Source organism: Larus michahellis, chromosome 25, assembly GCF_964199755.1.
Source record: "Larus michahellis chromosome 25, bLarMic1.1, whole genome shotgun sequence".
Taxonomy (NCBI): Eukaryota; Metazoa; Chordata; class Aves; order Charadriiformes; family Laridae; genus Larus; species Larus michahellis.
Window position 1 is genome coordinate 1486691 of NC_133920.1, and position 26157 is coordinate 1512847.

General features: G+C 69.4%; 2 protein-coding genes across 6 annotated transcripts in view; one reads left to right on the top strand and one right to left on the bottom strand.

Moving 5' to 3' along the window:
• The window catches only part of CACNA1A (calcium voltage-gated channel subunit alpha1 A), a 45834-nt gene extending 31492 nt beyond the window's left edge, over positions 1-14342 (bottom strand). For 3 of the 5 annotated variants that reach the window (XM_074566997.1, XM_074566996.1, XM_074566995.1), the window contains exons 1-13: positions 13962-14342; positions 10272-10377; positions 9466-9605; positions 7068-7159; positions 6825-6977; positions 6129-6316; positions 5344-5447; positions 5126-5241; positions 4987-5043; positions 4776-4865; positions 3216-3425; positions 3018-3130; positions 1329-1441 (exon numbers count right to left, since the gene is read on the bottom strand). In XM_074566997.1, the coding sequence (XP_074423098.1) occupies positions 1329-1441; positions 3018-3130; positions 3216-3425; positions 4776-4865; positions 4987-5043; positions 5126-5241; positions 5344-5447; positions 6129-6316; positions 6825-6977; positions 7068-7159; positions 9466-9605; positions 10272-10377; positions 13962-14278 (1799 nt within the window). In that variant the 5' untranslated portion in view covers positions 14279-14342. Of the gene's footprint in view, positions 1-1328; positions 1442-3017; positions 3131-3215; positions 3426-4775; positions 4868-4985; positions 5044-5125; positions 5242-5343; positions 5448-6128; positions 6317-6824; positions 6978-7067; positions 7160-9465; positions 9606-10271; positions 10378-13961 lie in introns of all 5 variants that reach the window. The other 2 variants (XM_074566994.1, XM_074566993.1) reach the window with 1 other exon arrangement.
• A 5996-nt stretch (positions 14343-20338) lies between these two features.
• Positions 20339-25999, top strand: YJU2B (YJU2 splicing factor homolog B). Its single transcript, XM_074567070.1, is given in 11 exon segments — positions 20339-20757; positions 21663-21697; positions 22161-22214; positions 22329-22411; positions 22537-22592; positions 23452-23512; positions 23629-23743; positions 23745-23772; positions 23861-24033; positions 25290-25428; positions 25531-25999. Coding segments are annotated over 10 exon segments (1122 nt in total). The 5' UTR covers positions 20339-20757; positions 21663-21694; the 3' UTR covers positions 25941-25999.
• Positions 26000-26157: the final 158 nt, after the last annotated feature.

Here is a 26157-nt window from a genome sequence, read left to right on the forward strand (position 1 = left end):
GACCAGGGGATGCAAAGGGACACGGGGACACAAGGGGACACGGCGGGACAGGGGACACGGGGGGACCAGGGGATGCAAAGGGACACAGGGACACGAGGGGACATGGGGAGACAAGGGGATGTGAAGGGACATGGGGATGCAAGGGGACACGGAGGGACAAGGGGACATGAAGGGACACTGGGGGACAAGGGGATGCAAAGGGACATGGGGACACGAGGGGACATGGGGGCACAAGGGGACATGAAGGGCCATGGGGATGCGAGGGGACACGGGGGGACAAGGGGATGCAAAGGGACATGGGGACATGAGGGGACACAGAGGGACAAGGGGATGTGAAGGGACATGGGGATGCGAGGGGACATGGGGGGACAAGGGGATGCAAAGGGACATGGGGACACGAGGGGACACGGCGGGACAGGGGACACGGGGGGACAGGGGACGCGAAGGGCCATGGGGATGCGAGGGGACACGGGGGGACAAGGGGATGCAAAGGGACATGGAGACATGAGGGGACACAGAGGGACAAGGGGACGTGAAAGGGACACAGAGGGACAAGGGGACAAGGGGGGACAAGGGGACATGAAGGAACATGGGGACACGAGGGGACACGGTGGACAAGGGGACGTGAAGGGCCATGGGGATGCGAGGGGACACGGGGGGACAAGGGGACGTGAAGGGACACTGGGGGACAAGGGGATGCAAAGGGACATGGGGACGCGAGGGGACATGGGGGGACAAGGGGACATGAAGGGACACGAGGACAGTGAGGGGACAAGGGGGGACATGGGGACGTGAAGGGACACTGGGGGACAAGGGGATGCAAAGGGACATGGAGGGACAGGACAAGGGGACGTGAAGGGACAGGGGGATGCAAGGGGACCCGGGGACACGAAGGGACATGGGGACAGTGAGGGGACACGGGGACGTGAAGGGACACTGGGGGACAAGGGGACGCGAAGGGACATGGGGATGATGAGGGGACAGAGGGACAGGGGGATTCCAGGGGACAGAGGGACAGCGAGGGGACACAGCGACCTGGGGACGGGGGGACAGCGAGGGGACACAGGCGGCGAGGGGACGAGGGACGGCACCCCGCGATGGCTCCGTGTGTCCGCACGCTCTGTCACGCTCGCGCCGGCCCTGGTCTCGCGGAGCCCCGGGGACGGACAGACCGAGGGACGGGGGGACGGACCGACGGATGGACAGACCCACGGAGGGAGGGAGGGAGGGAGGGAGGGATGGACGGACAGGCGGAGGGAGGGACAGACGGACGGACAGGCGGAGGGAGGGACGGTGGGACGGATGGCACCCGCCCCGTCAGCACTTACTTTGTGACTTTGAAAATGCGCAGTAACCTGAGAGCTCGTAGCACGCTGATCCCGAAGGATGTTCCCGGCTTCACAACAGCCCAGATCACCTCGAAGATGCTTCCGATGATAACCTGGGGGGGGAGGGAGTGTCCCCGTCCTGTCCCCATCCCATCCCATCCCTATCCCATCCCATCCCATCCCGTCCCCATCCCATCCTGTCCCCATCCCCATCCCTATCCTGACCTCTTCCCCATCCTCATCTTGTCCTCATCCCATCCCCATTCCCGTCCCTGTTCCCATCCCATTCCCATCACATACCCATCCCCATTCCCATCCTCGACTTCATCCCCATACCATCTGTCGTGGTTTAGCCACCGGAACCAGGACACCATCCCTGTTCCCATCCTCATCCCATCCCAATCCCCATCTCCATCCTGTTCCCATCCTCATCCCATCCCCATCCCTGTTCCCATCCCATCCTCATCCCCATCCCATCCCCATCCCCATCCCATCCCCCTTCCCATCCCATCCCCATCCTCATCCCCATCCTCATCCCCATCCTCATCCTCGTACCCATCCCATCCCATCCCTGTTCCCATTCCCATCCCGTTCCCATCCCCGTCCTGTCCCCATCCCATCTCCATCCCCATCCCCACCCCATTCCCATCCCCATCCCCATCCCGTTTCCATCCCCATTCCCATCTTATCTCCATCCCCATTCCATCCCAACCCATCCCATTCCCATCCTCATCCTTGTCCCCATCCCACCCCATTCCATTCCATTCCATTCCAACCCCATCCCATCCCGTTCCCACTCCATCCCTGTCCCATCCCCATCCCCATTCCCCTCCCCATTCCCATCCCAGTCCATCCCATCCCAGCCCCATTCCCATCCCAATTCCTATCCCATCCCCATCCCATCCTGTTCCCACTCTGACCCATCCCATCCCATCCCCTTCCCATCCCCATCCCCATTCCTATCCCCATCCCCATCCCATCCTGTTCCCACTCTGACCCATCCCATCCCATCCCCTTCCCATTCCCATCCCAATTCCTATCCCCATCCCCATCCCATCCTGTTCCCACTCCGTCCCCATCCCATCCCCATCCCATCCCCATTCCCATCCCAATTCCTATCCCATCCCCATCCCATCCTGTTCCCACTCTGTCCCCATCCCAGCCCCATCCCAGCCCCATTCCCATCCCAATTCCTATCCCATCCCCATCCCATCCTGTTCCCACTCTGTCCCCATCCCATCCCCATCCCAGCCCCATCCCATCCCCATTCCCATCCCAGTCCATCCCATCCCAATTCCTATCCCATCCCCATCCCATCCTGTTCCCACTCCATCCCCATCCCATCCCCATCCCATCCCCATTCCCATCCCAGTCCATCCCATCCCCATCCCAATTCCTATCCTATCCCCATCCCATTCTGTTCCCACTCCGTCCTCATTCCATTCCATCCCATCCCCATCCCATCCCAGTCCATCCCATCCCATCCCCATCCCAATTCCTATCCCATCCCCATCCCATTCTGTTCCCACTCCGTCCTCATTCCATTCCATCCCATCCCCATCCCAGTCCATCCCATCCCATCCCCATCCCAATTCCTATCCCATCCCCATCCCAGTCCACCCCATCCCATCCCCATCCCCATTCCCATCCCGTTCCCGGCCCGTCCCCGCCGGCAGCGTCCGGACTCACGGCACAGTCGAAGCAATTGAAGGACGAGTGAAAGTAAGGCCGCGTCCCCAGCCCGTACATTTTTATAAACATTTCGGACATAAAGAGTCCCAAGAAAATGAATTCTGCATAGTCTGGGGGGGGGGGGGGGAGAAGGCAGAGAGGGTGAGGGGGGTCCCGGGCCGAGGGGGGGGGGGGGGGCGGGGGGTGGCTACTCACAGAGGAAGTCGGAAAGCCAATCTGGCTGGTCGTAGTGAACGATAGCAACACACAGGGTGTTGAGCGCTACCAGACTGAGCACGGTCCAGTAGAAGGCCTGAGTTTTCACCATGCGGCGGATGTGGAAGCGCATCCTCCGCTCCCGCTTGTGGAAGAAGGTGGCGTTCTCCAGCTTGGCACTTTTGAGGCTGGCGCGGGCGAAGGGGGAGCCTGCGGGGGGGCGGGGGGGGAGACCCCGGCTGTCACCGCGGCGCCCGCCACCCCCCACCCCGGATCGGCACCCGGCAACCCCTCCCAGCACCCCTCTTCCCAGCACCCCCCCATCCCAGCACCCCCCAACTCAGCAACCCCCAACCCAGTAATCCCCATCCCAGCACCCCCCAACCCAGCACCCCCCATCCCAGCACCCCCCAACTCAGCACCCCCCATCCCAGCAACCCCCAACCCAGCAACCCCCATCCCAGCACCCCCCATCCCAGCAACCCCCATCCCAGCACCCCCATCCCAGCACCCCCCAACCCAGTACTCCCCATCCCAGCACCCCCCAACCCAGCACCCCCCATCCCAGCAACCCCCAACTCAGCAACCCCCAACCCAGCACCCCCCACCCCAGCACCCCCCATCCCAGCACCCCCATCCCAGCACCCCCCAACCCAGTACTCCCCATCCCAGCACCCCCCAACTCAACACCCCCCATCCCAGCACCCCCATCCCAGCACCCCCATCCCAGCAACCCCCCAAATTCATCACATCCCCACCCATCACCCCCCCAACCCAGCACCCCCCCCATCCCGTCACCCCTCAACTCATCACCCTCCAAACTCATCACCCCCCAACCCATCACGCCCCCACCCTCCAACCCGTCACCCCCCCACCCATCATCCATGACCCCACCACCCATCATCCCACCACCTATGAACCCCCCCACCCATCACCCCTCATCTCCACACCCATCATCCATGACCCCAACACCCATCATCCATGACCCCATCGCCCCCCAACCCATCACCCATCATCTCCCCACCCATCACCCCAACACCCATCACCCCACCACTCTCCAACCCATCACCCCCACTCGTCATCCATGACCCCAACACCCATCACCCCATCACCCATGACCCCCCCACCCATCATCCATGACCCCATCGCCCCCCAACCCATCACCCATCATCTCCCCACCCATCACCCCGTCACCCATGACCCCCCCACCCATCATCCATCACCCCATCGCCCCCCAACCCATCACCCATCGTCTCCCCGCCCATCACCCCGTCACCCATGACTCCCCCACCCATCATCCATCACCCCATCACCCCCCAACCCACCACCCATCATCTCCCCACCATCACCCATGACTCCCCCACCCATCATCCATCACCCCATCACCCCCCAACCCATCACCCATCATCTCCCCACCATCACCCATGACCCCCCCACCCATCATCCATCACCCCATCGCCCCCCAACCCATCACCCATCGTCTCCCCGCCCATCACCCCGTCACCCATGACCCCCCCACCCATGACCCCAGCACCTCCCCACCCCTCAGCCCCCACCCACCCACGGAGGAGATGTCGGCCAGCTGCTCCTCGGCATCCTCAGGGCTCAGCAGGTCCGTCTTGCTCTTCTTGATGGTGGCCCTCCGGAGAGCTCCCGCAGGGGCGAGGGGCAGAGGGAGGCGGGCGTCACCCGGGGGTCCCCACCGGGACCCCCCCACCCCGGGGCGGCCTCCCCCCGGCCCCCGGGCCACGTGCCGGGGCAGGGCACTTACCATCAAAGGGGTGCCGGGGCTCTCCCTCGGTCTCGTCCTCCGCCAGGATCACTTCTTCTGAGAGAAAAGCCGGGGGCTCAGCGGGGCGGGGGGAAGTGGGGGGGTCCCGGGGGATGGGGGGGTCCGGGGGGGTCCTCACCCGCCTTGGAGATCCACTCCATGTAGCCGTTGAGCTCCCGCTCGATCTGCTGCTGCCGCCGCAGCTTCAGGAAGGCTCGGCGGTTTTCCACCCGCTCCCGCTCTTTGGCAAACTCCCTGCGGGGCCGGAGTCAGGGTGGGGGGGGGCCGGGGGGGTGAGACCCCCCCACCTCCCACGAGCCCTGCCAGGTTCCCCCCCCGCCATCCCCAACCGCTTACCCAGACAGCACCCCCAGCACAAGGTTCAGCATAAAAAAGGAGCCGATGATGATGAGGGGGATGAAGTACAGCCAGTTCCAAGTGTTCCCTGAGGCATCGTTGCTCTGGGCGGGGGGGGAAAGGAGGGGTCAGGCGTGGTGGGGGGGATCCCATCAGCTGGGGGGGGTCCGCATGAGCTGGGGGGGTCCCACAAGCCAGGGGCATCCCATGCGCTGGGGGATGGGGGGGGAAGGAGTGGTCAGGGGTGGGGGGCCCCACAATCCAGGGGGGGTCCCAATGAACTGGGGGGGTCCCACGAGCCAGGAGGGTCCCCATGAGCTGGGGGGGGGGGGGGACAGGGCACAGCCATGGCCCCGTTTCTGTGGCTGGCTGTCGCCCCAGGGGTGGTGTGGCAGCACTGGCGTGTCGTGTCCCCCCCCCGCGGTGGGCTGGTGACCCCCAAACCCCCTGGCGTCCCCCTGATGTGGGGGATGTGGGAGACACGGGGGGGCCGGGGGGGGACGCAGAGCGTCCCTGCAGGACTCGGGGCTGCTGGCAGAGGGGGGACCCCAGCATCCTTTTTTTGGGGTACCCTCCTCTGGCTTTTTTTGGGGGGGGGGGCTGCACCCCATCTTTCTTCATCCATGTTCACCTGCTGGGGTGGGGGCGGTGAGCGGGGACCCCCTTGGGGATGCTTTGGGGATACCCTCGGGGACAGCTTGGGGACCCCTTCGGGGGACGGAAGGCGGCTTCGATGGGGAAAGAAGGGAGGCGGGGGGCGCCCCACAGGGCGGGGGGCGGCTCACATAGTAGAGGAGGTCTGTCCACCCTTCCATGGTGATGCACTGGAAGACGGTCAGGACGGCGAAGAGGATGTTGTCGAACTGGGTGATGCCGTAGTTGGGGCCCTCCCAGTACTTCTTGCACTTGGTGCCGTTGGGGCAGATCCGCGCCGGCTCGTCCGTCCCGCAGGGGACTTCCACCTTGATCTCGTCTGGGGGCGGCGGGGGGGACACACGCACAGACGGAGCCAGGGATGGCTCCCACCCCCCGCTTTTCAACCCCAGACACCCCCCCCCCCATCATCATCATCATCATCATCATCATCACCATCCACCCCCCCCCCGCCCCCCTCCGCCGCAGCCTCCCTCAGCCCGGCCCCCTCCATAGTGCTGACGCGGCCGCCGGGCAGAAATAGCTCCCGCCAATTAACGGCATCTTCATCAGGGGAGAGAAGTAATTAGGCCGTTCCATATCGGGCGCGGGCCACGGGCCCAGGGAGCTGGGGAAGGCGGGGGGCGGAGGGGGGGGGGGGGAAGGAGGTGGCCCCCCAGCCCCAGCCCCAGTCCCAGCCCCACAGCGGGCACCGAGCCCTCCCCAGTGGGGAAACTGAGGCAGGGAGGGGTGTGGGGAGGGGCGAGGAGGGGTGCGGGGGGGATTTGGAGGGTTCGGGGGGGATTTGGGAGGGGATTTGGGGGGGGGGGGGGCGGTCCCAGACCTACCCGTCACCAGGTCGAAGCAGGTGGTGTGAAATTTGCCCATATAAAACTCTAATCCTATGATTGCAAAAATGAGGATCGCGAAAAACAGGAGGAGGCCGATCTGCAGCAGCGGGATCATCGCCTTCATGATGGACTTCAGGACGACTTGTAAACCTGCGCCAGACGGGGCTGAGCGGCCGCCACACCCCCCCCCCCGAACACCCCCCCCTCCCCGGACCCCCCCCGGACCCCCCCAGCACTCACTTGGGATCCCCGAGACCAGCTTGAGGGGCCGGAGCACGCGCACGGCCCGCAGCGTCCGCAGGTCGAACTGGGAGCCCACCGTGGCCAGGATGCTGCGGGCGACAGGGGGTCAGCGGGTGGGGACCCCCCCCCATTGCACCCCGACGCAGCCGGGGACCCCCGCCGGCCATGCCACCGCGAGCCACCGTCCCCATGGGCCACCATGGGCATGTCCCACATGGGCCACCACGTGCCAGCCTGGCCAGGCAGCCCCCACGGCCATGCCATCGTGTGGCCACCAAGAGCCACAATTTCCCAGCCCGGCCACGTGCCCCCCAAGGGGCTGTGCCATCACGGCCACCAAGAGCCACCACAGGACTACAGAGCCACACATCCTCCATGGGCCACTATGTGCCCTGCGGCTACACTGTCATGGCCACCATGAACCCCCACGTCCCTGCCACATGGCCACGTGGCCACAGCCATGCCATCACGGCCACCATGAGCCCCCGTGTTCCCATCACATCCCCACAAGACCACAGTCATGGCATCACGGCCACCAGGAGCCCTAACACCCATGTCTGTGCCATCGTGGCCACCGCGAGCCCCCACATCTTCACCACATGCCCACAGCCATGCCACCATGGCCACCGTGAGCCCCCACATCCTCGCTGTATGCCCACGTGCCTGCAGCTGTGCCATCACGGCCACCGCGAGCCCCCACGTCCCTGCCGCATGCCCACGTGCCCACGGCCGTGCCATCGTGGCCACCGCGAGCCCCCGCGTCCCCGCCGCATGCCCACGTGCCCACGGCCGTGCCATCGTGGCCACCGCGGCCACCGCGAGCCCCCGCGTCCCCGCCGCATGCCCACATGCCCACGGCCGTGCCATCGTGGCCACCGCGAGCCCCCGCGTCCCCGCCGCATGCCCACGTGCCCACGGCCGTGCCGGGAGCGGGTGCCGGCGGCGCGGGCGGCAGCGCTGGGCTATATTTAGCCTTTCCGGGCCAAGCGCGGCGGCGCTGCCGGGGCTGAGGCTGGAGCCGGGCCCGGCCTGGGGGGGGGGGGGGGTGTCACAGCCCCCAGCCAGCACCAGCCCGGGGGGTCCCTGAGGAGCCGGGGGGGACCCAGGTGCTCGGACGCAGCCCGGGGGCCCATTGCCGGCCCCACGGCCCCCCCCCGACCCCGCGGATGGTCCCTTCCTGCCGCCTGTTACCATGGCAACCGGCCAGCCCCCATTCACCCCCATCACCCCCATTCACCCCCATTCATTCCCATTCATTCCAGTGACCCCCATTCACCCCCATTCATCCCCATTCATCCCCATTCACCCCAGTTACCCCATTCACCCCCATTCACCCCAGGCAGCCCCATTCATGCCCGTTAACCCATTCACTCCCATTCATCCCCATGACCCCCATTCACCCCCATTTATCCCACTACGGGTCCCCCCCCAGTTCATTCACCCCCATTGCCCCAGCAACACCGTGGCTCTTTCAGAGGGGTAGGGCTGGTGCTGGGGGGGGGACAAGGCGGGGAGCAAAGTGGGGAGCAGGCTTTCGGGGGGGGGAAGGGGGCAGGCAGGGAGCAAGGGAGGAACAGGGTGCAAGGGGTGCTGGGGGGCGAAGGGGGGAGCGGGGTGAAGGGGAAACAGGGTGCAGGGGGAGCAAGGGGGGACCGTTGGGGGGGGAGCAGGGGAGTGTTTGGCAGGGGGTGGGGAACAGGGTGCCTGAGGGGAGCAGGGCGCAGGGGGCGGGGGCAAAATGAAGCAGCCAAAGAGCACCCCCCGCTGCGGTCGAGCGCTCGCGGGGCCATGGGGCAGGTACGGCACAGACCGGGCTGTGTGTCCCCCCCAACCAGCCCCGCTGCTCCCTGCCTCAGTTTCCCCACCGGCTCTCCCGGCAGGAGGGTGAACACTTGGAGGGAGCGGGGTGCCGTGGGCGGGGGGGGCAGCGGCTGCCCGGGGGGTGCCGTGGCCGGGGGGGGTGCCGTGGCCAGGGAGCCAGGGCTGCTGCCGGAGCAGCGGCGGGGGGTGCGTGAGCCGGGCCGGTGAGTGGCGGCGCCGGGAAATATTGTGACAGCGTAAAGAGGCAGTTGCTGCCAGCGGGGAAGCGGGACGAGCCCCACAGGCCATAATTAACGTCTCGCCCGGCCCCGCAGGCGCTGCTGACGCCCGGCACCGCCGGCAGGCACAGCCCCGCGCACGGGGGCCCTGCACACGCGTGTGCACACATGTACACGCACGCGTGCACACGCATCCTGGGCACGCAAGGCGGGGGGGGGTCTGTATGTTGCACGCCAGCACGCACACGCGTGGGTCTGCCGCACGGAGGGCGCAGGGGTGACACACACACACACGCGTGGCCGCGCACAGGCAGCCCCACGGCAGCGGAGCGGGAGGACGGGGACGGGGGCCTCACCCGGTGAGGACGACCACGAAATCCATCACGTTCCAGCCGTTGCGCAGGTAGGAGCCTTTGTGGAAGGCGAAGCCCAGTGCGATGATCTTGATCCCCGCCTCGAAGCAGAAGATGCCGATGAAGTACGGCTCCGTGTCGTCCTGGGGACGGGGACAGGCCTGAGGCCACCGCACAGAGGGGGGGGGGACACGGGGACACCCCCCCCCCCACGCTCCCAGCCCAAGGGGTGAGGGGGCATCAGGGCGGCCGCTGGCCCCGTGTGTCGTCCCCCCCTGTCCCCAGGTGCTGTGGGGCGGAGGCGGCTGCCGTTCCCGGTGTGGCCCAGATTCCCAGCAAGGAGGAAACTGGGACGCCGGCGGGTCCGGGGAGACCAGGGAGCCGCGGCCACCGTGTGCCGGGTGCCGGCTGTTGTCGTGGTGCAGGCTGGCAGCCAGCCCTGCTTCTGCTGCCCACGCCGGGGTGACCGGGGACCCACAGCAGAGGGTCGGGGACCCTCATCAGAGCCCCTGGGGTGGCCGGGGATCTGCACCAGAGACCCCACAGTGGGTCAGGGACCCTTGCCAGAGCCTCTGGGGTGGCCAGGGACCCTCACTAGAGCCACAGAGGTGGCCAGGGACCCTCTCTGGAAACCCTGAGGTGGCCAAAAAACCTCTGCAGAGGCCCCAGACTGGCCAGGGACCCTCTCCAGAGCCCCCGGGGTGGCCACAGACCCTTGCCAGAGCCACAGAGGTGGCCACGGACCCCCACCAGAGCCCATGGGGTGGCCAGGGTCCCTCTGCGGAGCCCCCCGCCAGCCCCGCGCTCACCAGCCGCTCCGACATGGGGGTCTTGTCCTCGTCGGGCAGGTGCTGCTCCAGCGCCAGGACGATGCAGTTCGCGATGATGGTGGCTAAAATCATGTATTCAAAAGGAGTGCGGCCGAGTCAAGGAAAATCCGGCTGGGCAGAGCCCGCGGGGGCCTGGCGTCCCCCCCGAACCGGGCCGCTCGGGGAAACCGAGGCAGGAGAGGGGCCGGGGGGGGCCCAGAGCGGAGAGGGGTTGGGGACCCCCCTGCGCCGGCGGCGGTTGGCGGCAGGGACACGGGCCCCGGCTGCCACCAGCGCCCACGTGCTCCGCAGCTCATTAGTTTCCCCATCAAAGGCGCGACCCGGCAGCCCCGGCTCCTCGGCACGACGCCTCTCGCCCGCCGCGAGCCGGCGGCGATCAAAGCACCGCGGTGACAGCGGGACCCGGGGAGACCTACATGGCACCCGCCTGGCCCCACCGGCACCCGGGCAGGGACGCCGCCGTCCGCCTGCGGTGCCGGGGCCTGCGTTGGGTGAGCGCGTCCCCCCCTGCCCGGCACAGGCCCCACGGCACCGGCACCGCGGCCGCACGCAATGCCGGGCGGGTGGCGGCGGCGGTGACGGCCGAGCAGGGGACGGAGGGGTTAAAGACCCCCATCCTGCAGCCCCACGGCACGTCCTGTGTTACGTGGCTGTGGAGCGGGACCCCCCGTTCGCCACCGTTTTGTGCCGCCAGCCCCACACAGCCCCCGGGAGCCCCGGCAGAGCTGCCCCATGGCTATCTGGCACGGCTATCTGGCATGGCACGGCTATCCGGCATGGCACGGCTATCCGGCATGGCTATCCAGCACAGCATGGCTTTCCGGCACGGCTATCCGGCATGGCACGGCTATCTGGCACAGCTATCTGGCATGGCACGGCTTTCTGGCACGGCCATCTGGCATGGCATGGCTATCTGGCACGGCTATCCATCATGGCACAGCCATCCGGCATGGCATAGCTATCTGGCATGGCTATCCGGCATGGCACGGCTCTCTGGCACAGCTATCTGGCATGGCAAGACTTTCCAGCACGGTTTTCCGGCACAGCACGGCTACCTGGCGTGGCAATCCGGCTTCCCTACGCAGCCTGGCACAACCGTCTGCCACGGCCCTGCGGTCACGGGGCGCAGCCATTTGGCACGGCTACCTGCCCCGGCATGGCTACATGGCACGGCCATTTGGCACGGCCCCATGGCCTGGCATGGCTCTCCGGCACAGCAGGGCCACTGGCCACGGCGCTCCGGCACAGTGAGGTTCTCTGGCACGGCTCTCGGCCACAGCACAGCGATCTGGCGCAGCTGCCCGGCACGGCACGGTTCCCGGCACGGCTCTCTGGCACGGCACGGTTATCCGGGGCAGCGCAGCTCCCTCCGGCACGGCCGGCTCGGCACGGCGATGCAGCACAGCAATCTGGCACAGCGCGGCTACCGGCACCGCGCAGCTACCGACACGGCCACCAACACGGCTACCGGCACGGCTACCCGGCACGGCACAGCTCTCCGGCCACCGGGACCCCCACGGGGAGCCGTGGCGCAGGAGGGGCTTTGGGGGGGCGTCGGGAGCGATCCCCCCCCGCCCCGGGTCCAAGGGATCCCGCCGCCCCCTCGCTCCCGGCCGTCGTGACGGCGGGGGAGGCTCCGCGCACCCGCAGGATGGGGCCCGCCGGGGCTCGGGGTGGGCGGCCGCCGCGCATCACCCTCCCCGGCACCCCCGGCACCCACCGGCGGGGCCCCCCCCGACCCTTCCCCGCCGCCACGAAGCCCCTTCCCCGCGGCAGGGCCCGGCATGGCGGCTCTCGGGGCGCCGGATCCTGCCCCCCGGGATGCTACAGCCGGGAGGGTGCTGCGGCACGGCCACGGCACGGCACGGCCACGCACCGGCAATAAAAAAACCACGCGGGCAATAAAAAAAAAACAAAAAACACCAAAACCCCCCTTTTCCCCCCCAGGCTTTGCTCCCCACGCCGGCGGCACCGTCCCCGCGCCAGGGCGGACATTTGGGTGCTGCACCGGCCGCCAGCCCCCGCCGCCCCTCACCGCGGCACCGCGGCTGCGGCACAACGCCGGGCACCGGCAGCACCCGCTGCCCAAACCCTGCCCGGTCCCGGGGTACGGGGGGTCCCCCAAAGGCCCGGGGGGGGGCTCGTGGCAGGGCCGGAGCCGGTGGCGAGCACCCCGAAACCGCGCCGTGCCCCCCCCAGCCCGCCCGCGGCCCTCATGGCCACGAGGAGCAGCGACGGTGGCCCTTTCTGGGTGACAATGGCCCCCCCTTGGGTGACAATGGCCCCTTTTTGGGTGCTGCTCCCGGCGGAGGGTTTTGGGGCACGGGGGAGGTGGGGGGGGGGACAACCCCAAGGGCAGCGATGACCCGAAACGTCCCCGCACCCCAAAATGCCCCCGCGGGTGGGCTCTGGGGAGAGGGGGGGGACACCTGGGGACACCCCCAGCCTGGGGGCACCCCAGGGTGACGGAGACGGGCTCTGCTGGCACAGGGGGGGGCTGGTGGGGCTGAGCCCCACGCCGAGGGGCACAGCAGGGACACGGGGGGGGCCAGGTCATCTCTCCCCCCTCCACCCCCCCCCCCCCAATTAGGGCACCGGGAGATGCTGGTGCAATGGGGTCCCCCACCCCCGGCCCCCCAGGATGGGCTGGACCCCCCGGGGCACGGGGATGGGGACGGGGCAGGGGACGGGGACCCCAGGACGGGGACATGGGGACCCCAGTGCGGGTCGGGGGGATGGGGACACGGTGAGGGACATGGGGACAGGGACCCCAATGCGGGTCGGGGGGATGGGGACAAGGCACGGGGACGGGGACACGGTGAGGGACATGGGGACAGGGACCCCAGTGTGGGTCGGGTGAATGGGGACCCCAATATGAGGACGGGGACACGGTGCAGGACACGGGGACAGGGACCCCAGCGCGGGTCAGGGGGAGGGGGACGGGGACACGGTGCAGGGCAGGGAGACGGGGTCCCCGGTGTGGGGACGGGGACACGGCGTGGGGACAGGGAGCTGGCGCAGGGCAGGGAAACGGGGTCCCCAGCAGGGGGACGGGGACGTGGTGCAGGGCAAGGGGACGGGGACCCCGGTACGGGGACGGGGACCTGGTGCAGGACACGGGGACCACGGGATGGGGTTGGGGACCACGGGATGGGGTTGGGGACCCCAGGATGGGGATGGAGACCCCAGTGTGGGGATGGAGACCCCAGTGCGGGGCTGGGGACCCCAGTATGAGAATGGGGACCCCAGTGCGGGGATGGGGACCCCAGTACGGGGATGGGGACTCCAGTATGAGAATGGGGACCCCAGTACGGGGATGGAGACCCCAGTATGGGGATGGAGACCCCAGTATGAGAATGGGGACCCCAGTACGAGGATGGAGACCCCAGTACGGGGACGGGGACCCCAGTATGAGAATGGGGACCCCAGTATGAGGATGGAGACCCCAGTATGGGGCTGGGGACCCCAGTACGGGGCTGGGGACCCCAGTACAAGGAGGGGGACCCCATGCAGGGCAGAGGGCCGGGGCCGCGGGGCCGGGCGTGGGGTGCTGGGTGCTGGGCGGTGGGTGTCCCCCCGCCATGGGGGGTGTGTGTGTGTGTGTGTGTGTGTGTGTGTGTGCAGAGGCAGCCCCCCCCCCGCCCCCCGTGCCCCCCCCCCAAAGGATATGGCCATTCGGTGATCTTTTTGGCGTATTTCCTCACCACGTTGTCCTCGCTGAAGAGGAAGAGGGAGCGGTTGACGGTCAGGCAGTTCTGCCGCACGGGGATGGGGTTGTAGAGAGCCATGGTGCGGGCGCGCTGGGCCATCGACTGCTTGTACATCCTCTGCGCCCCGGGGGGGCCGCCCTGCCGGGCCCCCCCCGCGCCCCGCACCCCCGCCGCCGCCGCCGCCGCCGCCGCCGCCGCCGCCGCCGAGCCGGGGCCGCCGGTTCCGCCGCCTCCCGCCCCGTAACGGGCCGGCACCTCGTCCCCGAAACGAGCCATGGCGCGGGGGGGGTCACGCTGCTGAGGCCGGCGCCGCCGAGAAGCTCATCACATCCCATGGGCCGGGAAAAAGGAGGGGGGGGGGGGGGAGGAGGGGGGGGGGAAGGAGAAGGGGGGTGGGGGGGAAGGGGGGGGTCCGTCCCGGCCGGGATTTGGCGGCGGGGTTGGGGGGCGGGGGGGGGTCGCTCAGCCGGCGGGAGCGGGGACCGGCCCGAGCATCCTTCCTCTGCGATGCCCCCCCCCGCAATCCGGCAGCGGGGGGGGGGGGTGGGGGGGTGTCTGTGCGGCACCCCCCGGGGTGGGGGGGGAGGTTGGTGGGGGGGGTCCCGGCGATGCGGATCCCGTGGGGGGGGTGCCGAGGTGCCCCGCTGCAGCAGCTGGGGGGTGGGGGGCCCGGCTGCGCCAATTCCTCGCCCCGAGCGGCCTCCGGGAGGGTGGGGGGGGGGGGGGGGGGTGGTGTCAAAAAAAAAACCAAAACCCCCCCCCAAAAAAAAACCAACCCCCCCCCGCGGCCGGTGAGCGCGTCCCGCCGCCCCCGGCAGCCGCGGGAAGGGGCCAAAAATCTTTCCCCCCCCACCAAACCGCACACACACGGAAGAGAGAAAAAAAAAAAAAAAAAAAAAAAAGAAAAAATTTTTAAAAATAAATAAATAAATTCCAAAATCGCCCAAAAATTAAAAAAAAAAAAAAAAAAAAGGGGGGGGTTATAAAAGAGCCGCGGCGAAAGGGAAAGGCGGCGGCGGCGGCGGCGGCGGCGGGGGGAGGGAGGGGGCGTCCCCCCCCCCCCTCGGGCACGGCGGGGCCGGGCGGGGGTCGCCGTCAGCCCCCCGGCAGCAGCGGGGCGGCGGGGCCCATCGGGCCGGGCTGCGGCAGAGCCTCCGCGCTCCTCCTCCTCCTCCTCCTCCTCCTCCCGCTCCTTCCCACCCCCCCGCCTCCTCCCCCCCCTCCTCCTCCTCCTCCCCCCCCCTCCCTCCTTCCCACCCCCCCCCCGCCTCCTCCCCCCCCCCCCCCCCCGCCTGCCCGCGGGGCTCTTCCTCCCCCCGCCGCCTCCTCCTCCTCCTCCTAAAAGGAGCGCGGTGCTGGGGGGGGGGGCGGTGGGGAGGGGGGGGGGGGGGGTGGTTCAGGGGGTTTCGGGGGGGGGGGAAGTGATGGGGGGGCAGGGGTGCTGGGGTGGGAGGAGGAGGAGGAGGAGGGGGTCAGGGGGTTTCGGGGGGGGGAAGAGATGGGGGGGCGGGGGGGCAGAGGGTGCTGGTGGGGCACAGGGGGGGCCATGGGGAGGGAGGAGGAGGAGGGGGGGGGGCAGGGGGTGCTGGGGGGGCAGTGGGGAGGGGGGTGGGGAGGCTCTGGGGGGGGCGATGGGGAGGGAGGTGGATGGGGGGGTCTGGGGGTGCTGGGGGGGGCGATGGGGAGGGGGGGGGCGGGCAGGGGGTCCTGGGGATGGGGGGGCAGCACCCAATGGGCCCCCCCCGGGCGCGGGCTCAGGCCGGGGTGGTGGGACGGGGGTCCCGGGGGTGCAAAGCACGGGGGGGGGGGGGAGGGGATGCACACGGTGCACACGCGTGTGCGAAGGCGCACGGGCAGGACGGCGCGTCACGCGTGTGCACGGCCTCGTGCCAGCGCCAACGGGGGGTGGGGCGGGCGTGCAAGGCCCGGGGGGTGCGTGCAGGGTGTGCAACGTCCCCGTGCCAGGGTGTGCGCGGTTGTGCACGGGGTGTGCAATGGCTCCGCGGGAGGGCGTGCAGGGCTGCGCGCCGTTGTGCAACGTCCCCGTGCGAGGGTGTACGCGGTCGTGCACGGGGTGTGCAATGTCCCCGTGCGAGGGTGTGACACAGTCGTGCTCGGGGTGTGACACGGGTGTGCGACGTCCCCGTGCGAGGGTGTGACACGGTTGTGCTCGGGGTGTGACACGGGTGTGCAATGTCCCCGTGCGAGGGTGTGACACAGTCGTGCTCGGGGTGTGACATGGTTGTGCCGACGTCCCCGTGCGAGGGTGTGACACGGTTGTTCTCGGGGTGTGACACGGTTGTGCGACGTCCCCGTGCTCAGGGTGTGACACGGTTGTGCTCGGGGTGTGACATGGTTGTGCAACATCCCCGTGCGAGGGTGTGACATGGTTGTGCTCGGGGTGTGACACGGTTGTACAACGTCCCCGTGCGAGGGTGTGACACGGTTGTTCTCAGGGTGTGACACAGTCATGCTCGGGGTGTGACACGGTTGTGCAACGTCCCCGTGCGAGGGTGTGACACGGTTGTGCTCGGGGTGTGACACAGTCGTGCTCGGGGTGTGACACGGTTGTGCAACGTCCCCGTGCGAGGGTGTGACACGGTTGTGCTCGGGGTGTGACACGGTTGTACAACGTCCCTGTGCGAGGGTGTGACACGGTTGTGCTCGGGGTGTGACACAGTTGTACAACGTCCCCGTGCGAGGGTGTGACACGGTTGTGCTCGGGGTGTGACACAGTTGTGCGACGTCCCTGTGCGAGGGTGTGACACGGTTGTGGCTCGGGGTGTGACACGGTTGTGCAACGTCCCTGTGCGAGGGTGTGACACGGTTGTGCTCGGGGTGTGACACGGTTGTACAACGTCCCCGTGCGAGGGTGTGACACGGTTGTGCTCGGGGTGTGACACGGTTGTGCAACGTCCCCGTGCGAGGGTGTGACACAGTCGTGCTCGGGGTGTGACACGGTTGTACAACGTCCCCGTGCGAGGGTGTGACACGGTTGTGCTCGGGGTGTGACACGGTTGTACAACGTCCCCGTGCGAGGGTGTGACACGGTTGTGCTCGGGGTGTGACACGGTTGTACAACGTCCCCGTGCGAGGGTGTGACACGGTTGTGCTCGGGGTGTGACACAGTTGTGCGACGTCCCCGTGCGAGGGTGTGACACGGTTGTGCTCGGGGTGTGACACAGTTGTGCAACGTCCCCGTGCGAGGGTGTGACACGGTTGTGCTCGGGGTGTGACACGGTTGTGCAACGTCCCCTTGCGAGGGTGTGACACGGTTGTGCTCGGGGTGTGACACGGTTGTGCAACGTCCCCGTGCGAGGGTGTTTGTGCTCGGGGTGTGACACAGTTGTACAACGTCCCCGTGCGAGGGTGTGACACGGTTGTGCTCGGGGTGTGACACGGTTGTGCGACATCCCAGGCTCGGGGTGTGACACAGTTGTGCGATGTCCCCGTGCAAGGGTGTGACACGGTTGTGCAACGTCCCCGTGTGAGGGTGTGACACAGTCATGCTCGGGGTGTGACACGGTTGTGCGACGTCCCCGTGCGAGGCCGTGCAGGGCCACCCTGCCCACGCGAGGCCCCGTGCAAGGCCCCGTGTCGCACGGGGGGGGGGGGGGGCAGGCTGATGGCCAGGGGAGGTTGGCCCCCCCCCCCCCCCCCCCCCCGTGTGTGTGTGTGTGTGTGTGTGTGTGTGTGTCCCAGCGGCGGCGGAATGAGGCCGGGGGGAGCCCCCAGCCCCGCGCCTGACGTCAGCGCCCTTTGTCCCCGCCGCGCTTTTGTCCCCGGCCACGCGCCAGCAGCGACACGGGGGGGACACACACACACGGGGGGGGGGACATAAGGGGGGGGGGGGACATACGGGGGGGGGACATCCCCCTTCTGCGTCCCCCCCACTCCCAGCCTGGAGCGGGGCGAGGGGGGGTGCTCGGGGTCCATCTCCATCGGGGGGGGACGACAGAGACACCCCCCCACTCCCCCCCCCCAGTGTGGGGCAGCTTTGCCATTTCTGCCCCTTTTCCCCCCAAAAGCGCCCCCACCCGCAGACGGGGCCGGAGGGGGGGCGCGGGGGGTGGGGGACACACACACACACAGAGTGCGGGGCTGGGACAGGGCCACCGGCCCCACGGCCACCCGTGGCCCCCACTGCTGGAGAGTTGGGGGGCACCCCCCAGCCCAAACACCCCCCCCAGCCCCACAGATCCCCCCAAACACCCCCCGCAGCCCCCCCCAAACACCCCCCCCAGCCCCACAGATCCCCAGCACGTGTGTGCACGGCCCCACACGCGTGTGCATGACCTGACATGCGTGTGCACGGCCCCACACATGTGCGAACGGCCCCACACGCGTGTGCACGGCCCCACATGTGCATGCACGCGGCCCCACACACCATGTGCACGGCCCCACACGCGTGTGCACGGCCCCACATGTGTGTGCACAGCCCCACATGTGCATGTGCACAGCCCCAGACGCGTGTGCGCAGCCCCACACACCATGTGCACGGCCCCACACGCGTGTGCACAGCCCCACACATGTGTGAATGGCCCCACACGCGTGCGTGCACAGCCCCACAGGTGCAGGTGCGCGGCCCCGCATACCATGTGCGCAGCCCCACACGCGTGTGCGTGGCCCCATATCTGTGTGCACAGCCCCACACGCGTGTGCACAGCCCCCCCCACACGTGCACAGCCCCACACGCGTGTGCACAGCCCCACACACACGTGCACAGCCCCACACGCGTGTGCGGGGCCCGTCGCCCCGTCCCGGCACGTGTGTGCGTGGCGGCCCGCGCGTGCCGGCCGTGGGGCTGAGCGCAGCCGGACACCGGGCTCAGCCCTTTCCCCCCCCCCGAGCCCGCCGCGGGGCCCCCCCCAGCCCAGCTCCCCCCCCCCCCCCCCCCCCCCCGTGTCCCCGTGGCCGTGGGGCGGGAGGTGACGGAGGCCCTGGCGCCGTGTCCCCGTGTCCCCGCGCACAGATGGGCGTCCCGCCGTGCCGGCAGCCGGCGCGGGCATCGCTCGGCCCCGCGGACGGGGGGTTTCCGAGCCCGGGGAGGGGACGGAGCCCGGTCACCTGTCCCTCTGTCCCCTTGTCCCACTGTCCCTCCATCCCTCTGTCCCCTTGTCCCCCTGTCCCTCCGTCCCTCCATCCCTCTGTCCCCTTGTCCCCCTGTCCCTCCGTCCCTCCATCCCTCCATCCCTCTGTCCCTCCATCCCTCTGTCCCCCTGTCCCCCTGTCCCTCCATCCCTCTGTCCCCCTGTCCCCCTGTCCCCCTGTCCCTCCGTCCCTCCATCCCTCTGTCCTCCATCCCTCTGTCCCCTTGTCCCCCTGTCCCTCCGTCCCTCTGTCCCTCCATCCCTCTGTCCCCCTGTCCCTCCGTCCCTCTGTCCTCCATCCCTCTGTCCCCCTGTCCCTCCGTCCCTCCGTCCCTCCGACCCCCCGGGGCACAGGGACACGGCAGCGCAGTAGCTCCAGGGAATGGTGGGGACACGGGGACGGTGGGGACACAGGGGTGGCGGGGACACGGGGACAGCAGGAACGGCGGAGGAAGGGGATGGCGGGGACACGGGGACAGTGGGGACACAGGGATGGCGGGGACACGGGGACAGCGGGGGCATGGGGACAGCAGGGACAGAGGGGACAGTGGGGGCAAGGAGACGGTGGAGACGCGGGGATGGCGGGGACACGGGGACAGTGGGGGCGCAGGGACGGCAGGGACATGGGGACGGCAGGGACATGGGGACAGCAGGGATGGCGGGGACACGGGGATGATGGGGACACAGGGATGGTGGGGACACGGGGATGGCGGGGACACGGGGATGGCGGGGACTTGGGGACACGGGGACAGTGGGGATGGCGGGGACACGGGGATGGCAGGGGAGGGAGGGAGGGAGGGAGGGATGAGGCCGGGATGGCAGCAGGGACAGGGACGGGGACATCTCCGTCCCCTTGGGGACGTGGGGACACACACCCTGGTGAGGGGGATGGGGGCCGCTCTGTCCCCCCTGGGGCCCCCGTCGCGGTGATGGGGACGGGGACGCCTCCCTCCCCCCGGGGACCCAGGTCGCCGTCGCGGGGGTCCCTCTGTGCCCCCGGGGACACAAACCCCGGGGACGGGGACAGGGACACGGGGCCGCGGTGCCACCAGGACGCGCCCCCCCCCTCCCCCCCCGCCCCGGCTCCCCCTGTCCCCGCCCGGGGGGGCAGCGGGGTCCAGGCTCCCCCGCAGGCCCCGGGGAGACCCCGCAGCCCCGTGGGGCCGAGGGGGGGGTCCCGGGGAGCGGGGGGGTCCCACGCGTGTGCGGCGGGTTCAGCCGAGGACAGCGGCGGGGGGGGAGGGGGGGGGGGGGCCTGGTTTCCAAGGGCATCCGAGGGTCCCGTTGCTATGGAGACCCGTTGCCATGGGGGGCCGTGGGTCCCCGTTACCACGGGCGGCTGCGGGTCCCGTTGCTACGGCGCCCGTTGCTATGGGCAGCCGAGGGTCCCCGTTGCCATGGGCGGCCGCAGGTGCCCGTTGCCATGGCGCCCGTTGCCGTGGGCGGCCGCAGGTGCCCGTTGCCATGGCGCCCGTTGCCGTGGGCAGGCGGCGGCGGCGCCGTGAGGGGGCGCGTGGCGCCCAGCGCGCAGGCGCGGGGGCCGCGGGAGGGGCGGGGTTTCACGCGAGGCCACGCCCACCTCCCCCTTCCGGGACGCCGGAAACGTCACTCGCCGGCGCGTGACGCGGCGGAAGGGGCGGGGACCGAGGAGCGGAGCAGGAAGAGGTCGGTGGGGCCGGGGGGGGGCCGGGCCCGGGCCCGGGGCCTTTAATGGGGGGGGGGCGGCCCGTCCCAGTACGTCCTGGTGACCGGTAACCCCGTACTGGGGGGGTGGCTCCGTCCCAGTACGTACTGGTGGCCATAAAACCGTACTGGGAGGGGTGTCCCCATCCCCTTGTCCCCGTACTGGGAGGGGGGACCCCGTCCCAGTACATACTGGTGGCTGGTGAGCCCATACTGGGAGGATATCCCCATCCCAGTACGTACTGGTGAGCCCATACTGGGAGGACATCCCCATCCCAGTACATACTGGTGACCATAAAACCGTACTGGGAGGGGGGGGCCCCCATCCTGTTATCCCCGTACTGGCCGGGGGGGTGTCTCGTCCCAGTACATACTGGTGACCATAAAACTATACTGGGAGGGGTGTCCCCATCCCCTTGTCCCCGTACTGGGAGGGGGGACCCCGTCCCAGTACATACTGGTGGCTGGTGAGCCCATACTGGGAGGATATCCCCATCCCAGTACGTACTGGTGAGCCCATACTGGGAGGATATCCCCATCCCAGTACGTACTGGTGGCCATAAAACCGTACGGGGAGGGGGGGCCCCATCTCCTTAGCCCAATACTGGGGGGGTGTCCCTGTCCCAGTACATACTGGTGGCTGATGAGCCCATACTGGGAGGATATCCCCGTCCCAGTATGTACTGGTGACCATAAAACCGTACGGGGAGGGGGGGCCCCATCCCCTCGTCCCCGTACTGGGAGGGGGGGGCCCTGTCCCAGTACGTCCTGGTGACCGGTAACCCCGTACTGGGGGGGTGTTTCTCTCCCAGTACAGACTGGGAGCCTCCCGGCCACGACCCACCCCCGCCCCCGGTGACGCGGCTCTTTGTGTGTCCCCCCCCCAGGTCCCGTCCTGCAGCGCTAGAGACCCTTCGCCATGGTGAGTGCGGCCGGGGCCACGCCTGGGCCACCACGGCCACGCTGGGGCCACCGCGGCCAAGCTGGGGCCGCTACAGCCACGCCTGGGCCACCACGGCCACGCTGGGGCCACCACAACCACACCGGGGACCCTGTGGCCATGCTGGGGCCACCACGGCTGTACCGAGGCCACCGCAGCCATGCTGGGGCCACTGTGGCCGTGCCGGGGTCACCACGGCTGCACTTAGGCCACTGTGGCCACACCAGGGCCGCCGGGGCCACCGCAGTCATGCCGGGGCCACCGCAATCGCACTAGGGCCACTGCGGCCGCACTGGGGCCACCCCAGCTGTACTGAGGCCGCTGCGGCTGCGCCAGGGCCACCGTGGCCATGCTGGGGCCACCGGGGCCACCACAGCTGCATGGTGGCCACAGTGGCCACGCCGGGGTCCCTGCCGGGCTCTGACCCCCCTGTTCCCCCCCCCAGGGCGAGCGCAAAGGCACCAACAAGTACTACCCCCCCGACTTCGACCCGGCCAAGGTGAGGGGGCTGCGGGGACACCCGGCTCCGTCCCGGGGGCAACTGGGGGGCAACTAGGGGGCTGGCGGGGGCCACTGACCCCCCCCCCGCCCCTGTTTCCCCCCTCCCCCCCAGCATGGCTCCCTCAACAAGTACCACGGCAGCCACCCGCTGCGGGAGCGGGCCCGCAAGCTGGCCCAGGGCATCCTCATCATCAGGTGAGTGGCCGGGGACCCCCCCCGCAGCGTCCCTGCCCCCGGCCGGGGGCTCGGCCCCGTGTCCCCCCCACCACGGTGACGGTGACGGTGACGTCCCCGTGCCGTGTCCCGTGTCCCCCCCCCAGGTTCGAGATGCCCTTTAACATCTGGTGCGACGGCTGCAAGAACCACATCGGGATGGGTGAGTCCTGCCGCCTCCGGGCCCCGAATCCGCCTGTCCCCAACTCCGTGTGTCCCCAGATCCGCCTGTCCCCAACTCTGTGTGTCCCTGAATCCGCCTGTCCCCAACTCCGTGTGTCCCCAACTCCGTGTGTCCCCAGATCCGCCTGTCCCCAACTCCATGTGTCCCCGAATCCGCCTGTCCCCAGATCCGCCTGTCCCCAACTCCGTGTGTCCCTGAATCCGCCTGTCCCCAGATCCGCCTGTCCCCAACTCTGTGTGTCCTCGAATCCGCCTGTCCCCAAATCCGCCTGTCCCCAAATCCACTGTCCCCAGATCCACCTGTCCCCAAATCCGCCTGTTCCCAAATCCAACGTCCCTGGATCCAGATGTCCCCAACTCTCTGTGTCCCCAGATCCACCTGTCCCTGAATCCTCCTGTCCCCAATTCCCGGTGTCCCTGAAGCCACCTGTCCCCAACTCCCTGTATCCCCAGATCCGCCTGTCCCCAACCCTGTGTGCCCCCGAATCCTCCTGTCCCCAAATCCGCTGTCTCCAAATCCGCCTGTCCCCAACTCCCGGTGTCCCTGAATCCGCCTGTCCCTGAATCCGCCTGTCCCCAACTCCCGGTGTCCCTGAATCCGCCTGTCCCCGAATCCGCCTGTCCCCAACTCCTGGTGTCCCTGAATCCACCTGTCCCCGAATCCGCCTGTCCCCAACTCCCGGTGTCCCTGAATCCGCCTGTCCCTGCGTTCTCATGTCCCTGAATCCGCCTGTCCCCACCTCCCGGTGTCCCTGAATCCGCCTGTCCCCAACTCTCGGCGTCCCTGAATCCGCCTGTCCCCGCATCCCGGTGTCCCTGCATCCGCCGTGCCCCGCCAGGCGTGCGGTACAACGCGGAGAAGAAGAAGGTGGGCACCTACTACACGACGCCCATCTACAGGTGGGGGCCGCGGCCGCGCGCGTCGTTCCCCCCCGGCTCCTCGGCGGGCAGGCGCAGGGACCCCCGTCCCCGACACCCCCCCCCCGCCCCGCCCCGGGCTGTGTCCCCGTCCCCAGGTTCCGGATGAAGTGTCACCTCTGCGTCAACTACATCGAGATGCAGACGGACCCGGCCGGCTGCGACTACGTCATCGTCAGCGGCGCCCGGCGCAAGGAGGAGCGCTGGGACATGGGGGGACAACCAGCAGGTCGTGCCCACCGGTGAGTCCCCCCCCCCCCGTGCCCCCAAAACACCCCAGGGACGTGTGTCGTCCCCCCCCCGCCCCCGGTCACCGTCCCCTTCCTCCAGAGCGGGAGGAGAAGGAGAAGCTGGAGACGGACGCCATGTTCCGGCTGGAGCACGGGGTGGCCGACCGGGCGGCGCTGCAGCGAGCCGTCCCCACGCTGGCCACGCTGCAGGAAGCCCAGAGCGCCTGGAAGGACGACTTCGCCCTCAACAGCCGCCTCCGACGGCGCTTCAGGGTGAGCGGGGGGGGGTGGCCCCCACTGACCCCCCCCAGGCCCCCCCCCAGACCCCCTCCACCCGGATTTCGGGGGGGGGCTGACAGCCCTGTGTCCCATTGCCCCCCCATCCCCAACGACTGCGCTCTCAACAGCCGCCTCCGACGGCGCTTCAGGGTGAGCCGGGGGGGGGCGGACCCCCCCAGACCCCCTCCACCTGGATTTTCGGGGGGCTGACAGCCCTGTGTCCCGTTGCCCCCCCGTCCCCAATGACTTCGCCCTCAACAGCCACTTCAGGGCGCTTCAGGGTGAGCCGGGGGGGGGGCCCCCACAGACCCCCCTAGGCCCCCCCCAGGCACCCCCCAGGCCCCCCCCAGACCCCCTCCACCTGGATTTTCGGGGGGCTGACAGCCCTGTGTCCCATTGCCCCCCTGTCCCCAACGACTTCGCTCTCAACAGCCGCCTCCAACAGCGCTTCAGGGTGAGCCAGGGGGGAGGGGGGGCCCACAGACCCCCCCAGGTCCCCCCCAGACCCCCCCAGACCCCCTCCACCCGGATTTCAGGGGGGGCTGACGGCCCTGTGTCCCGTTGCCTCCCTGTCCCCAATGACGTCACCCTCAACAGCCGCCTCCCACAGCACTTCAGGGCGAGCTCGGGGGGGGGGGGGGCCCTCCAGACCCCCCCAGGCCCCCCCCAGACCCCCTCCACACAGTTTTGGGGGGGGCTGATGGCCCTGTGTCCTGTTGCCCCCCCCGTCCCCAACGACGCCGCCTCAACAGCCGCTTCAGTGTGAGCCAGAGGGGCCCCCCCAGACCCCCCTCCACCTGGATTTCGGGGGGGGCTGACAGCCCTGTGTCCCATTGTCCCCCCCGTCCCCAATGACGTCACCCTCAACAGCCGCCTCAGGGCGCTTCAGGCCGAGCTGGGGGGGTCCCCCGCAGACCCCCCCTGCCTGGATTTTCAGGGGGGCTGACAGCCCTGTGTCCCATTGCCCCCCCCATCCCCAACAACTTGCCCTCAACAGCCGCCTCAGGGTGCTTCGGGTGAGCCGAGCGGGGGGGGGCCACAGACCCCCCCCAGACCCCCTCCACCCGGATTTCGGGGGGGCTGATGGCCCTGTGTCCCGTTGCCCCCCCCGTCCCCAACGACTTCGCCCTCAACAGCCGCTTCAGGGCGAGCCGGGGGGGTCCCCGCAGACCCCCCTCCGCCCGGATTTCGGGGGGGGCTGACGGCCCTGTGTGTGTGTGTGTGTGTCCCCCCCACCTCCCGCCCCCCAGGAGGAGAAGAAGACGCTGCGCGAGGAGGAGGAGGAGGCGGCGGCGCTGCAGGCGAAGGCCGGGCTGAGCATCCCGCTGGTGCCGGAGGCGGAGGAGGATCGGCGCTTGGCCGCGCTCCTCAAGTACCACAGCCCCGACTGTGCGTCGGGGGGGGGGGGTCTGGTGGGGGGGGCCACAAGGCTCTGGGGACCTCCGTCCCCCCCCCACCCCCTGTGACACCCCCCCCCCGCCTTTCCCGCAGCCTACGAGGAGAAGCAGCGGATGAAGCGGACGGAGATTTCCAGCCGCTCCTGGTTCCCCCCGGCCCCCCCCGGCCGCCCCGGCGAAACCCTTCGCAAGCTGGGGGGGGCGCGAACGCTGCGGGGTCCCCCCCCGACCCCCGCCGGCCTGGGCATCGTGCGGCGTCGCTCGGCGGAGGCGGGGGCCGAGGGGCCGGCGGAGCCCGGGGGGGCCACGGAGCTGGGGGAGACCGGCCCCCGCAGCCCCCAGCGGATGCAGGGGGGGGACGAGGGGGGGGCGGCCCCCCTGCCGCCGCCACCTCCCTGGTGGCAGACTATTCCGACTCCGGCTCCGAGGCGGGGAGCCCCTGAGCGGCGTTTTGGGGGGTGGATTTCCCCCCCTCCCCCGGGCTGGTCCTGGGGGGGCACTTAATAACCCCCCCCCTGTAATTTATACACCCCCCCCCCCGTCATTAAAAGCCGTTGGCAGCAGCCGTGTCCCCCCTCTCCTTCCTGCGGCCGTCTGTGTGTGTGTGTCCCCCCCGCCATCACGGGGCTCTGGGGGGGGGGGGTCCCCACTCTGTCCCCTCCGGTGGGGGGGTCGCTCTCCTCTCCCTTTCCCCCCCTCCCTGGCCAAAGTCTGGATCGGG